General features: G+C 34.9%; 1 protein-coding gene across 1 annotated transcript in view; it reads left to right on the top strand.

Annotated features, from left to right (window-relative positions):
- The first annotated feature begins 5,825 nt into the window (after nucleotides 1-5,825).
- Nucleotides 5,826-12,713, top strand: part of LOC145260483 (organic cation transporter protein-like) — a 291,891-nt gene continuing 285,003 nt past the window's right edge. Inside the window, exon 1 of the mRNA XM_080118592.1 lies at nucleotides 5,826-7,851. Within this exon, the coding sequence (XP_079974718.1) occupies nucleotides 7,707-7,851 (145 nt within the window). The 5' untranslated portion in view covers nucleotides 5,826-7,706. The remainder of the gene's footprint in view (nucleotides 7,852-12,713) is intronic.

Genomic DNA, 12,713 nt, shown 5'->3' with positions numbered 1-12,713 from the left:
GTTTTGTAAGTATGGGCGCTAATTCAGGTTGAAGTTTTTTGAGTACTATAATTGGAATACCGTCAGGGCCAGTTGCTTTACTCGAATCAAGGTTTTTGATTAGCTTCGCAACATCACATACAGATATACGTATATCACTTAGCGTGTTTTCTGATACAGGAGGAAATATTGGGGGTTGGCGGTCTTGGTCGCAAAGGGTAGAATTAGCTGCAAAGTTCTTGACAAAGAGTTTGGCTTTGTCAGATGCTGACGAGATTACCTCAGGTCCATTGATAATAGTTGGGATGGAGCACACGCTTCTGTTCAGGATTCTGTTTGCTATTTGCCAAAACTGGTGGGAACCAAGCCGCTGCTCAGCTACTTTGGACTTAACAGATTGAGCATACAACACTCTTGCGTTCCTTATTACTTTCTTACAATGGTTGCTGGCAGTCCTGAAAACGGCTTTAGTTTCCATACATCTATTACGTTTGAAGCAGTGGAAAAAGTGATTTCTGTGCGCAATGGCAGCAGCACATTCTGGAGAGAACCATGGCTGGCTGTTAGGTTTTTGCTGAAACTTTTTAGAGGGTATGAAATGGTCAATACCTACAATTAACCATTCAGTTAGGTCTAATACTATAGAGGACACATCCTTTTTAAACATGGAATGCAGAGGTAGATCAGATATAAATGTACGGAAGCTATCCCAGTCAGCCTTAGTGTATCGATATACTGTACGATGAAGAGGTACGTCTGGGGACTTATTACATTTCATTTTTATCTTGATTGATACAACAGAGTGGTCGGAAGATCCAAGAGGCGACAGAACAGAAACTGAACATAGTTCAGGGCAAGTTGTGAGAAAAAGGTCTAGTAGGCTCGCATACTGGCCGTCATTATCGGGCACACGGGTAGGTTCCTGAACAATCTGAGTGAGGTCATAGGCAATGGAGAAATCATGACAGAACCTCCCCTCATCATCGGTCTTGTTTGAGTGGGTCAACCATTCGACGTTGTGAACATTGAAGTCTCCACATATGTGAATGTTAGCTGAAGGATAAGTAGAAAGGACTTGGTCAATTTTCTCAGATATGCTTTGAAAGATAGTAACTCCGCTGTTGTGGGGGCGATAGAGAGTAAATATAAATGCAGTAGTGTGAGCTAAAGCAACCCGGAAGCACATATAGGGTAAGTTAGGATCTTCCCTGGAGATGTCCCTCCCACATGGAAAGCTATCTTTAATATAGGCACATATTCCATGCCCATGACGATCTTGGGGGTCAGTTTTAGAAGTTAAGTTAGAGTATCCTGAAATTGCAAACTCATCTAGGGAAATAGCCTGTCCAATGCCAGTTTCACTTAAAAATAAAAGGTCTGGTTTTACAGTAAACATAAAATTGTTTCCATATATATTTATGTATACGTATATATTTTTGTAAAAATCTATCTATCTATCTATCTATCTATCTATCTATCTATCTATCTATAAAAGTGAACGTGTCTGTATGTGTCTGTGTGTGTCTGTGTGTGTGTGTGTGTGTGTCTGTGTCTGTGTATCTGTGTACATTTCCCTGCGCAATAACTTTGTCAATTTTAAGTCTACAGACTCGAAATTCGATATACAGGGTACTGAGATTTGGGAAAATATTTTTTAATCCGTTTTCGGTCAGAAATTTGGTTGTTAAGGGGTCAAAGTTCGGAGATTTGACCTTTGAGAATTCTACCAAAATTCTCCGCCAATTTTGGACCTAAAAACTTGAAATTTTAAATATAAATTCCTTGGACATGGATCTAACTTAATAACTTGATTTGAGTCCAAAACAATAAAGGTAAAGGGGTCATAATAGGGGCAAAGTTAAAAAAAAAAATTGACCGCTTCGGTCTCTACTCAATTACCTAGACAATTTCTGGTCTAAACATTTGAAATTTTACATAAAAGGTATTCAGAGATAGGGCAAGCTTTTTATCGGTTTAAGTCGAAAATTTGAGCTGCTAATATAGAAATGTATGCATGTATGTATGTTTGCATGTCTGCCTAAAATTTCGACAGAGGCGACAGATTTTTACAAGATCGGTATCGTTTTGAAGTTCGACCTTTCAGACGACAAATATCGAAGAATTGGCTAAAACATTAATATCTTCACCTTCAACTGAGCACTTTTCTATAGGGGGCGCTTTTTTAGTCGATATTTTCGAAAGTCATTCTCTCCTTTCTCTTGTCTAGCCTTAATTAAAACATACGTCACTTCCGGTTTGGCAGTGGTCGTAACAGCAAAGATGTCACGTTTTTTTCGGTTCTTTTCCTCCTTTGCGGTACGGGTTCGAGCTTGCCTTCCTACTACCACTTTTTTTTGTTTATTTTTTGCTCAACATACACCTTCAAACACCCGGGCAACGTCGGGCTTAAATGCTAGTAGTAGATAGTTTTACAAAATAGCCAGAAATTGTTAAGTACACACTTCCGACGGCAACGCATTCGATAAATGAACTTAACGAAACTTCCAATCGTTTTGCACACCCCAAAACTAATAAGTGACGATGGAACCCAGTTTATGGGGAAATAAGGAATACTCAAAGTCATTGCCAATTGAGCATCTGACAGCTCCAGTTTACCATCCAAGATCCAACAGAATGTCAGAAAAAATGATGGACACATTCAAACGAGCTCTGAGGAAAAATAAAGTCGTGGACACGAATGAAAGAATTATTCAGAAATGTTTGATAGTTTACAGAATTACGCTAAATCCGAATACGACGTCACTGTTATCGCCTACAGAGTTAATGTTCGCGATAAAAATACGCCCTGTATTTGACCGGCTGTTGCCTATTCTGACGAAGACACCCTCAAATGAAGGAAAACAGATGACTAAAGGGGACAAAGTTTCCTTCAAAAACTTAAAGGCTGGAAGAATTATTTTTGAAGAAAGAAGTGTGACTAAAAAAATTGGGCAGATCATCTATATATATATAAAAGTAAACGTGTCTCTGTGTGTGTCTGTGTGTGTATATTTCCCTACGCAATAACTCAGTCAATTTTAAGTCTACAGACTCGAAATTTGATATACAGGGTACTGAGATTTGGGAATCCGTTTTCGGACAGAAATTTGGCTGTTAAGGGGTCAAAGTTCAACGATTTGACCTTTGAGAACTCTACCAAACCCCTCCGACAATTTTGTGTCTAAACTCTTGAATTTTTAGATATAGGTTCCTTGGACATGGATCTAACTTAATAACTTGATTTGAGCCCCAAACAATAATGGTAAGGCGTCATAATAGGGGTACAAGTTAAAAAAATTTACCGCTCTCTTTTTTATTTTTTATTTTTGCTCAACATGCACCTCCGCAAAGCCGGGCTGAAATGCTAGTATATGATAAAAAAGGAAATAAGGAAACAATGTCCATTAAAAAAAACAAGGAAACAATGTCCATTAAAAAAAAACAAAAAACAAGGAAACAATGTCCATTAAAAAAAAAAAAACAAGGAAACAATGTCCATTTAAAAAAAAGCAAAAAAAAAAACAAGCATTAGATTCAGTTGAGACAAAGGCACACTACAGAAGTCACGGAAAATAGCGAAGAATTACCAATGGAAATACTATATGATTCGTTGTAAATTTCTGTACCGATAAGTCAGAATTTTCCAATGGATATTTCCCAGTACTTAATGCCAGAAATACATGTCGGTCAAAAGTCACCACGGCAAAGCTTGAGTAAGAAATCATTCAGAAAAAAAAAAAAAATAAATAGACGATGTCCAGATCGTAAGAAAAGAAGATATTAAACAAAATTTATTACTTGAACTGAGCCAAGACTGTCCAGCTACTTAAAACGATATATATCTCTTTCTAAGGATTATATATATATATATATCTATATATATCACACACACACACACACACACACACACACACACACACACACACACACACACACACACACACACACACACACAACGGATTTGCAAAAAAAAAATAAATTGTGGCGTATATGTAAATACGAAAATATACATTTAAGTACATATATATATATATATTATATATATTATATATATATATATATACACTCACGCACACACACACACATATATATATACATACATACATATATATATAGATATATATATTCTTATATACATATGCACACACACACACACATATATATATATATATATATATATATATATATATATATATATACTTCAGAATAATTTTTTTTATTTATTTAACAATCAGTTGGTATCGAAACCTGTGATTATAAGATTTACAATATATTACTGGCGGTAATATTCTATAAGTATTATGCCATCTAAATAAGAATTGCTCGATATGCAAGATAGAGCAAATAAATGAAATTGTGATTCAATGAATTTAAAAAAAAAACTTATTGAAATGAAGTGGTTGAGTTTCATATCAAAGATTTTTTATTATTCTAAGCAAGACAAAGAATGCTTTAGAAATTTAATCTCCTTAACCTATAGGGTTTCGATGTCTACCATCTCATCAGAGGAGAGAAAATATTAGCAAATATTTATAAAGGTATGTACCCTATTTGCTAAAGTCAGTGAAACATGGAAAGTCAAAGTCAAAATAATTAATTAATCAGAAGTCCTGTAGCAAGAGGATTTGAAGAAAAGGATATGAAAATTGTAGATCCAGACTGCGTGGTAAAATCCATGCTGGACGTTCTTTACAGCAGTTGGGTAATAAGATCCAAGGTGTATATTTGGTAATCCGCATAGCTGAGAAGATATCCGAATCATGAAGTTCTTGTATAAATTTCTTTGTGGGTCCAGCGAAAATAAATCAAAATCTGGTGGAAGCCTTATCATTAGAAGTCTAAATTATTATTACTGGGGTGACATGTTAGTTGTAGGGAGAGGAGGTAGTGGTGAAAGGTAAGAAGTGGGGTGAACACATGTGCATATATACCTATATATAAATACACACGCACACATATATACATACATATACATACACATAGCGGAATAGATATCTCTTTAAATAAAGTTCAAAGACTCATAAAAAAGTTTGACTATGATTGAAATATTATATGGTTGTAAAAAAAAGTGTCCAAAATAAGCTCTGGATGATGGATGATCACTTTAAAGTGCGAACTTAAGAGCAAATGTCACATAGCCCACTACATAATTCAGGTCATTAGCTTTCCAAAGAGCCTCCATTTGTTTAATTCTGATTAATAGTCGTTTGAGATTTCGAATTTATAAAATTTCCAAAAAAGGCGGCATCTCTCTCTCTCTCTCTCTCTCTCTCTCTCTATATATATATATATATATATATATATATATATATATATAGTCGTAGCCAGATTAAATATTGAAATGCTCATATCTTTGATTTTATGTGACGAAAATATATGAAAATTTGCAAGCTTTTTATGAAAATTGGTAAAAAAAATCTATATTTTCATCCAATAAAATATGTCCAAATTTGCCTACATTTGTATATATATATATAGTGTCCTGGCAAGCCGGCTTTAGTTTTGCTGCTTTGGGTTGAATTTTGCTAGGGTATTCTTTTTTTCTTTTTTTTTTTTTGCATTGATTGTCTTTCAATATTACCTAATATTACCGTTGGCACAAGAGTTAGAGAGAGAGAGAGAGAGAGGGGGGGAGGAGGAGTGCAATAGAATATGGCCTATCGGAATTAGTAACCAGAGAGATGGGATAAAATAAAACAAACCCGAGTTTCAATAAGTACCGAGGGCGATGGGTTAAAGATAGACAGTTTAGGGGAGAGGTGAGATGAATAGACGTGAGGGCGGGGGTAGACGGATGGCGTAAGGAAGAAGGAGTTAGATGAATGCGAATCGGAGGGGGGGGCGATATAGACAGGAATGGGCAACGAGAATTGAGAGAGAGAGAGAGAGAGAGAGAAAGAAAGAGAGAGAGATAGGGGCAGTTAAACTCCACCTTCTCTCTACTGCTAAAAAAAAAACGGAGTCAAAGAGCGAAGAAGGTATAGCGGAAGGGGTAGAAAAACGATAATATATATATATGTGTGTGTGTGTGTGTGTGTGTGTGTGTGTGTGTGTGTGTGAGAGAGGGGGAGATTGTGAGAAAGGAAAAAAGGATAGATGGGTAAAAGAAGGGAGGGGGTGCCTATTCTTCGCGTGAAGCCTTGACTCAACTGCAACTGCTAAAAAAAAAAAAAAAGAAGAAACAAATACTAATAAGTAATAATACTAATAAAAAAAAAAAACAACAACGTTGGTACCGTTTACCACTTACTGTTTAGTTATTATAATCAGTATCGCGTGTTTCATATAAAAGACTGGACATTCTTACTATTCTAACATTATTTGTGGTTTATTCAACTTCAACTCGAGGATTAAAAACCTAAACAAAACAGAATGACTATACCGACTTTTACTTAGAAAAAAAAAAAAAAAAAAGAAAACGAAAGTAAAAAAAAATAAAGTCCCCCCGAACTTTAAAAAACAAATTGGGAATCTTGTTAAATCTTAAAAGATTCAAGACTTTTACAAAGAGTTTCCTATATTTGGTTATCCCTATTTTTACGACTTCCAAAAAGAAAAGAAAAGAAAAAACTATATATATGTATAAATATATCCGTAATCTGTTTGTGCAGGGGAAAAATTAAGAGTGCGTCTTTTTTTTTTTCGAAGTTGCTCTGTATATTATCACTGAAAAGAAAGTGATATCATCATCATCATCATCATCATCATTATTATTATCATTATTATTATTGTTATTATTATTATTATTATTATTATTATTTTATTTATTTTTTAATAACGATATTTATTTACTATTTTCCATTGAAAAAAAATGTCACATTTTATTATACTATTTTATTAACTTTCTTTTTTTTTTTTTTAACTATTTCAATGAAACCCTGTTTTTATTTAAAATGTTTTCCGAATATAAAATCCGGCATTAAGATAAAATTGGAAAAAAACTGGCATTGGATCTATTTTATTTTTTTATTGAATAAATACTAAACTTTATTAAATGTGAATTAGTAAGTATATTATTGTACTAGAAAAAAAAAAAAAAAAAAAAAGAACTTAAACTTTGTAACCAAATAGATATTGTATATATATCCACACACATATATCTATAAATTCTAAAGTCTAATAACTAAAAAAGTATAGGTTTGAGAAGTTTCCGGCAAAACAGCAATGATCTGTTTTCTTATTTTGTTAAATAAACCCTAAATCTAAATTGTTTAATATGTACAATTTTGTACCAAGTAAGCTTTAAAAAAAAGAAAAGAAAACTTTCTGTTTCGTGGCGAAATCTGTATTGTATATCGCTATACGAATTTTACAAAATCAATACTAAACGTTACCAAAAGTTTCAGCATCTAACAACGTATCGGACTAAGAAATTTAGGGGGGAAAACTCAACTTAACAGCCTCTTTGTGGATGCATGCCTGTATTAAATAGGATATGTTCACGTATAATCTATTAAGTAGATACACATTTCTCATTTACACGCTAGGAGTTGCCCGCTAGCAATAACGAGTGTTCCCCGAAATCTGAGTGACAGCAAGTCTTCCCAGATTTCTTTCCCTCTTTCAATAACCTTAACAAATACCATATTTATCGGTCGGTTATGCAGTCCTGAGGCGAAAGAGGTATCTTAATTTCTCCTTTTGTGAAAAGAAAAAAAAAATTCCCTAGAAAGTTGGACGAATATATTTCATTTACAGAAATCAAGATCCAAGAACCCTGCATCATTATGCCTATCAGTTCGGAAAATATAAACGTGGACAATATTTTACACGGTCTGAAAGACTTTGGACGTTACCAAGTACTGCAATACATTGTGATAAGCTTTATGCAAATACCAAATGCCTTCAACCTGCTCGCCATTGTATTTGTTGGTAAGTTTTTACTATTTTTTTCCTTTCAAACCTTTTATACTTTTGTTTATATTGATGGTATTTGTTATAGAATCACTCCCGTTTCCAAACCGGGCTCCAAACCGCTTTTCTTTCTTTCTTTCTTTCTTTCTTTCTTTCTGTTGTTTATCGATTATGATTACGTAGAAAAAAAAGAAGGTAATTCTGTAGATTAGACAACAAAACGAAAATGTTGTTAAAAACAAATTTATAACAAATAAATGGGTGCTTGTTAAGATAGAGTCGACGAATCGATTTTTTTAAAATGTGATTGTAAGCAAAAACAGCAATACTTACTTGTCATGTCGAAAATAGAAATATATCCAAAAATTAGGAAAATTAATCGATTAGAACAACTGTTATTGTATTTTTAGTAAAAGAAGTCTGTTGCTATGATGTAAAACAATGCGCCAGCCAGTAAAATGGAGAAAACGGAGATAAGTATGCCCCTGTATTTGCAATCTTCAAGGTGTTCACATCTAGTGAAAATGCCATTTCCCCCAATTTTCCGTAAAAAATACTTTTAACTAGAAATAATTTTCGTAATTTACTTTAAATATATTACTATTTTCGACATGACAAGTAAGTACTGAAGTTTTTGCCTAAAACAACCTATTAAAACAATCGATCTGTCGACTCTACAATAACTGTTACCAAAGGCAAGATTAGTTACTCCTCTATCTACCTGGATAATTTTGTTATTTTAACTTATTTCAAAGCGTTTATTTACTTTAAAACACAAGTAGCGTCGATTGTTAAGTTAGAAGAGGAAAAAAATGTCCGACATAAGCCCGTAATCGAGGAAGTCTCGATAATCGTTCAGAAATCTAAAATTAAACAAAATACTTGTAGAAACCCACCTAATAAATTCCAGCAATTGTGCGAAAATATAATATTCTATCAGTATTTTGTTTAATTTTCGATCTTTGAGCGATTATCGAGACCCCCCCCAGATTACTGTCTAATGTCGTCCATTTATTTCTTATTCTGCTTTAACACTACTCGTGTTTCAAAGTAACGCTTTAAAATAAGTTAAAACAACAACAAAACTCACCAAGATAAGTAGAAGAGTCTTGCCTTTAACATTTATTTGTTATATATTTGTTTTTTTAATCACCTTTTCGTTTTGTTGTCGGTACTGAAAATGCCCCCCCCCCCAAAAAAAAAGCAATAATAAACAATAACCCCCCCACCACCACCAAAAAAAAAAAATGCTTAAATTTGCTCGCCATTGCCTTAAAAGCGAGAAGTTTTTATTTTATTTTATTTTTACCTTTGATATCTCTTAAGGTGTATTTTAAAAGTTTGTATAAATTCGTATGAATCAGACTAGTACTAACATTGGCCAGCTCGCTTCTGCCTTTGACAACGCGGTGCTTATACAGAATAGACAGACAGACAGACACACACACACACACACACACACACACACACACACAAAAAAAACGATGGCAGACGACACTAATGCGAAAAGCAAAACAATAATGAAGTTAACCGTAGTTTTTTTTTTTTTTTTTTTTATTACATTTTCACCCCAAACAAGGCACATTGCCACTTTGGTGTAGGGGGCTACTATCAGGGGAAACATCTACTGGGGTACTATGTAGGGATTAGGGCAGCGAGATGTTGGTTCACGTTGCACTTGAACTTATGCATGTCAGTACAGTTGGGGAAGCAGTGACCTGGAATGGAATTCCAAAGTCTAGCAGTTCTGGGGAAGAAACTACTGGAGTAGAAAGATCTTTTACATCTAGGGATCTCTACAGTGTGGGGGTGGGATTTTGCAGCTTGTCGGGTCTGTCGAGGGTGTTCACGTCGTGGGGGCACAAGTGCTTGCAGTTCTTCAGAGCATTCACCATTATAATACTTGTAGAACAGGCAGAGGGATGCAACGTTTCGACGATGGGACAGAGGCTGAAGTTTAGATGCCAGTTTAGGGCCTATCAGATTTGCGACTCTCTTTTGAACCCTGTCAAGGAGCGAGAGACTAGTAGCCGATGCACCGGCCCAAATATGACAGCAATACTCCATACATGGGTGAATAGTGGCCTTATAGAGGTACAGGATACTTTCGGGTGTTAGTTTTCTAGCACGGTAGAGAGAGCCCACCTTCCTTGCAGCGGCCCTGGCAATACCCTCGATGTAATTGTTCCAACTCATGTTTCCTGTGAACGTTAGGCCAAGGAGCTTGAGAGATGTACTCTCAGATAAAGAGTCGTTGGCCATTGCTTAGGGTTAAAAAAAATCGGTGCTAATGCACTTACTAATCCACGCTATTTTTTAAATCGTATTTCCAAGTTTAATTAAAGTTTTATGATATGTTTTTTTTATTCAATTGTAAGCTTAAAGTACAGAGTAGTTACAAAAAAACCCTTCCCTCCCCATGTTAAGAATGGCTTTTTACGGATCAATAAGTGCATGAGTAACAAAAAAACAAGGTGCATTCCATAGTTCAACCCAATTTAAAAAAAATACAGAAATAATCTTCATGATGTGTACGACGAACCATTCTTTCACCTAACAATTTAATGAAAAAAAAAAAATTTTTTTTTTTTTAGTTTAAAGTAAATTTCTCGTATTGGCGAAACTGCACTAGTCCCATATGTCTTTTTGGTTAAGAGTAAAAGTATGGTAAAAAAAAAAATGTAAATAAATAAATTCCAGTCACGTGTCAAAGGGAGCGTTAATTACTTTCAGTGTCATGCGTAGGTTGTCCGCCATGTTTTTTTTTAGCGATTTTTGAAAAGTGGCAGGATTGTTAACTTCCGGCAAAAAAAAAAAAAAAAAAAAATTTCTAAAAAGTAGAAAGAAACAAAATTCTTAGTCTTTCAAACCTTTCTTTTTACTTTTTGTATCTATTCATGGCTGTTATGTAAAAGTAACTGCGTATGAATCATCAAGGCATGACCTTTGACCGCACCGATTGTGCTGTTGGTATCGTGGTGGTCCTACACACAGCACCCATATTGTCCCGAATGTTTCATATTGTCCCGATTACGATTTCCCCCACAAACCAATGCAAACGGAAACCTAATGAATTTGAATAAATGATAAACTTTATCTATACAAAAATAACTTGAATTTTTATTGCCTGCAGACAACGAATTTAGAGAAATTGTCGAATATACAATCACTGGTAAGAAAATGTTTCGTACTGCCTGCAAAAAAAAGTCTTTGTATGAGGAGCAAATCGTTAGGTTGGTGGTGGTGGGGGTAGATTAGCAATAACTGGACACTTTGCATTTGTTGCCGCCAATATGGATTTGCTCACCAGAAATGGCTGAAGCAGTCTACGATTGTTGTGAAAAAATGAAAGAAAAATCACAAGCAAACAAACAAACAAACTCTTTTACAAATGCAAAACAAAAATGAAGTTCTCCACGATTAAAATTAGGATTAAATTGTTGTTTTTAAAAAACACAAGAAATAAAGTTAAAAAAAAAAAATAAAACAAACAAACTTCTATAGCGTAGTCCATGGCTTTGCTAGGTCATTTTGGATGCTGATAGCACCTTTTGGATATAATCAAAAAACCACACCAACATTTCATATGAATTTGAAGTATATATGCTATTTTAGCAAAGGAAGAAAATGAAAAAAAAAAAAAAAAAAGGTGCTAGTGCACTTATTGATCCGCGCTATTTTTAAATAGTATTTCAAGTTTAATTAAAGTTTTATGATATTTGTTTTTATCAAATTGTAAGGCTAAAATACAGAATAAGTACAAAACACCCTCCCTTCCACATGTTAAGAATGGCTTTCTAAATAATACCGTTATTATTTCAGCATGGATCAATAAGTGCACTAGTACCAAAAAAAATTATCATTTTGCTCTATCTGGGGATGGGACATTCTACCGGATTCTAGACATTCTCCTGCTATTTTATACATTCCAACCGAGAGATCTTTTTAAAGATTCTGATCGCCCCCTTTAATTGCAATTGCTTCAATCTCTCTTGCACTTGGTTCACCGGGTATATTTGCCAGGTAGTTGTTGAACTCCTTGACAGGGTTCAAAAGAGAGTCGCAAATCTGATAGGCCCTAAACTGGCATCAAAACTTCAGCCTCTGTCCCATCGTCGAAACGTTGCATCCCTCTGCCTGTTCTACAAGTATTATAATGGTGAATGCTCTGAAGAACTACAAGCACTTGTGCCCCCACGACGTGAACACCCTCGACAGACCCGACAAGCTGCAAAATCCCACCCCACACTGTAGAGATCCCTAGATGTAAAAGACCCTTCTACTCCAGTAGTTTCTTCCCCAGAACTGCTAGACTTTGGAATTCCATTCCGGGTCACTGCTTCCCCAACTGTACTGACATGCATAAGTTCAAGTGCAACGTGAACCAACATCTCGCTGCCCTAATCCCTACATAGTACCCCAGTAGATGTTTCCCCTGATAGTAGCCCCCTACACCAAAGTGGCAATGTGCCTTGTTTGGGGTGAAAATGTAAAAAAAAAAAAAAAAAAAAAAAAATGGGTCCAGTTGCTCCTATAATTACAGGAATGATGGAGATCTTAAGATTCCAGTTTCTTTTTATGTCATACATAAGACCTTCGCGATCTTTTCCCTCTCAGCCCTCTTTGATACAGCATCAATGGGAACACCAACTTCTACTAAGGTTGCTTCTTTCTCCTTGTTTCATATCGCTATGTCAAGTTTAATGGCTCTATTTTCTAGATACGTAGCTGTAGGAATCGCGTAATCATAGTATATGGTTTGTGACGTATTTCCAATTGTTCTTTCTCGTATATGTTCGCAGGACTTGCTGCTGCATTCAATATTCAACTTCTTGCAAATCGTCTAATAATCGTTTACACACTCTATTATGTCGTATTGT

This window comes from Euprymna scolopes, chromosome 36 (assembly GCF_053919585.1).
Source record: "Euprymna scolopes isolate OS-2025 chromosome 36, ASM5391958v1, whole genome shotgun sequence".
In the NCBI taxonomy this organism is placed as follows: Eukaryota; Metazoa; Mollusca; class Cephalopoda; order Sepiida; family Sepiolidae; genus Euprymna; species Euprymna scolopes.
The sequence above is the reverse complement of the archived record's forward strand: the minus strand, read 5'-3'. Positions and strand labels throughout refer to the sequence as shown.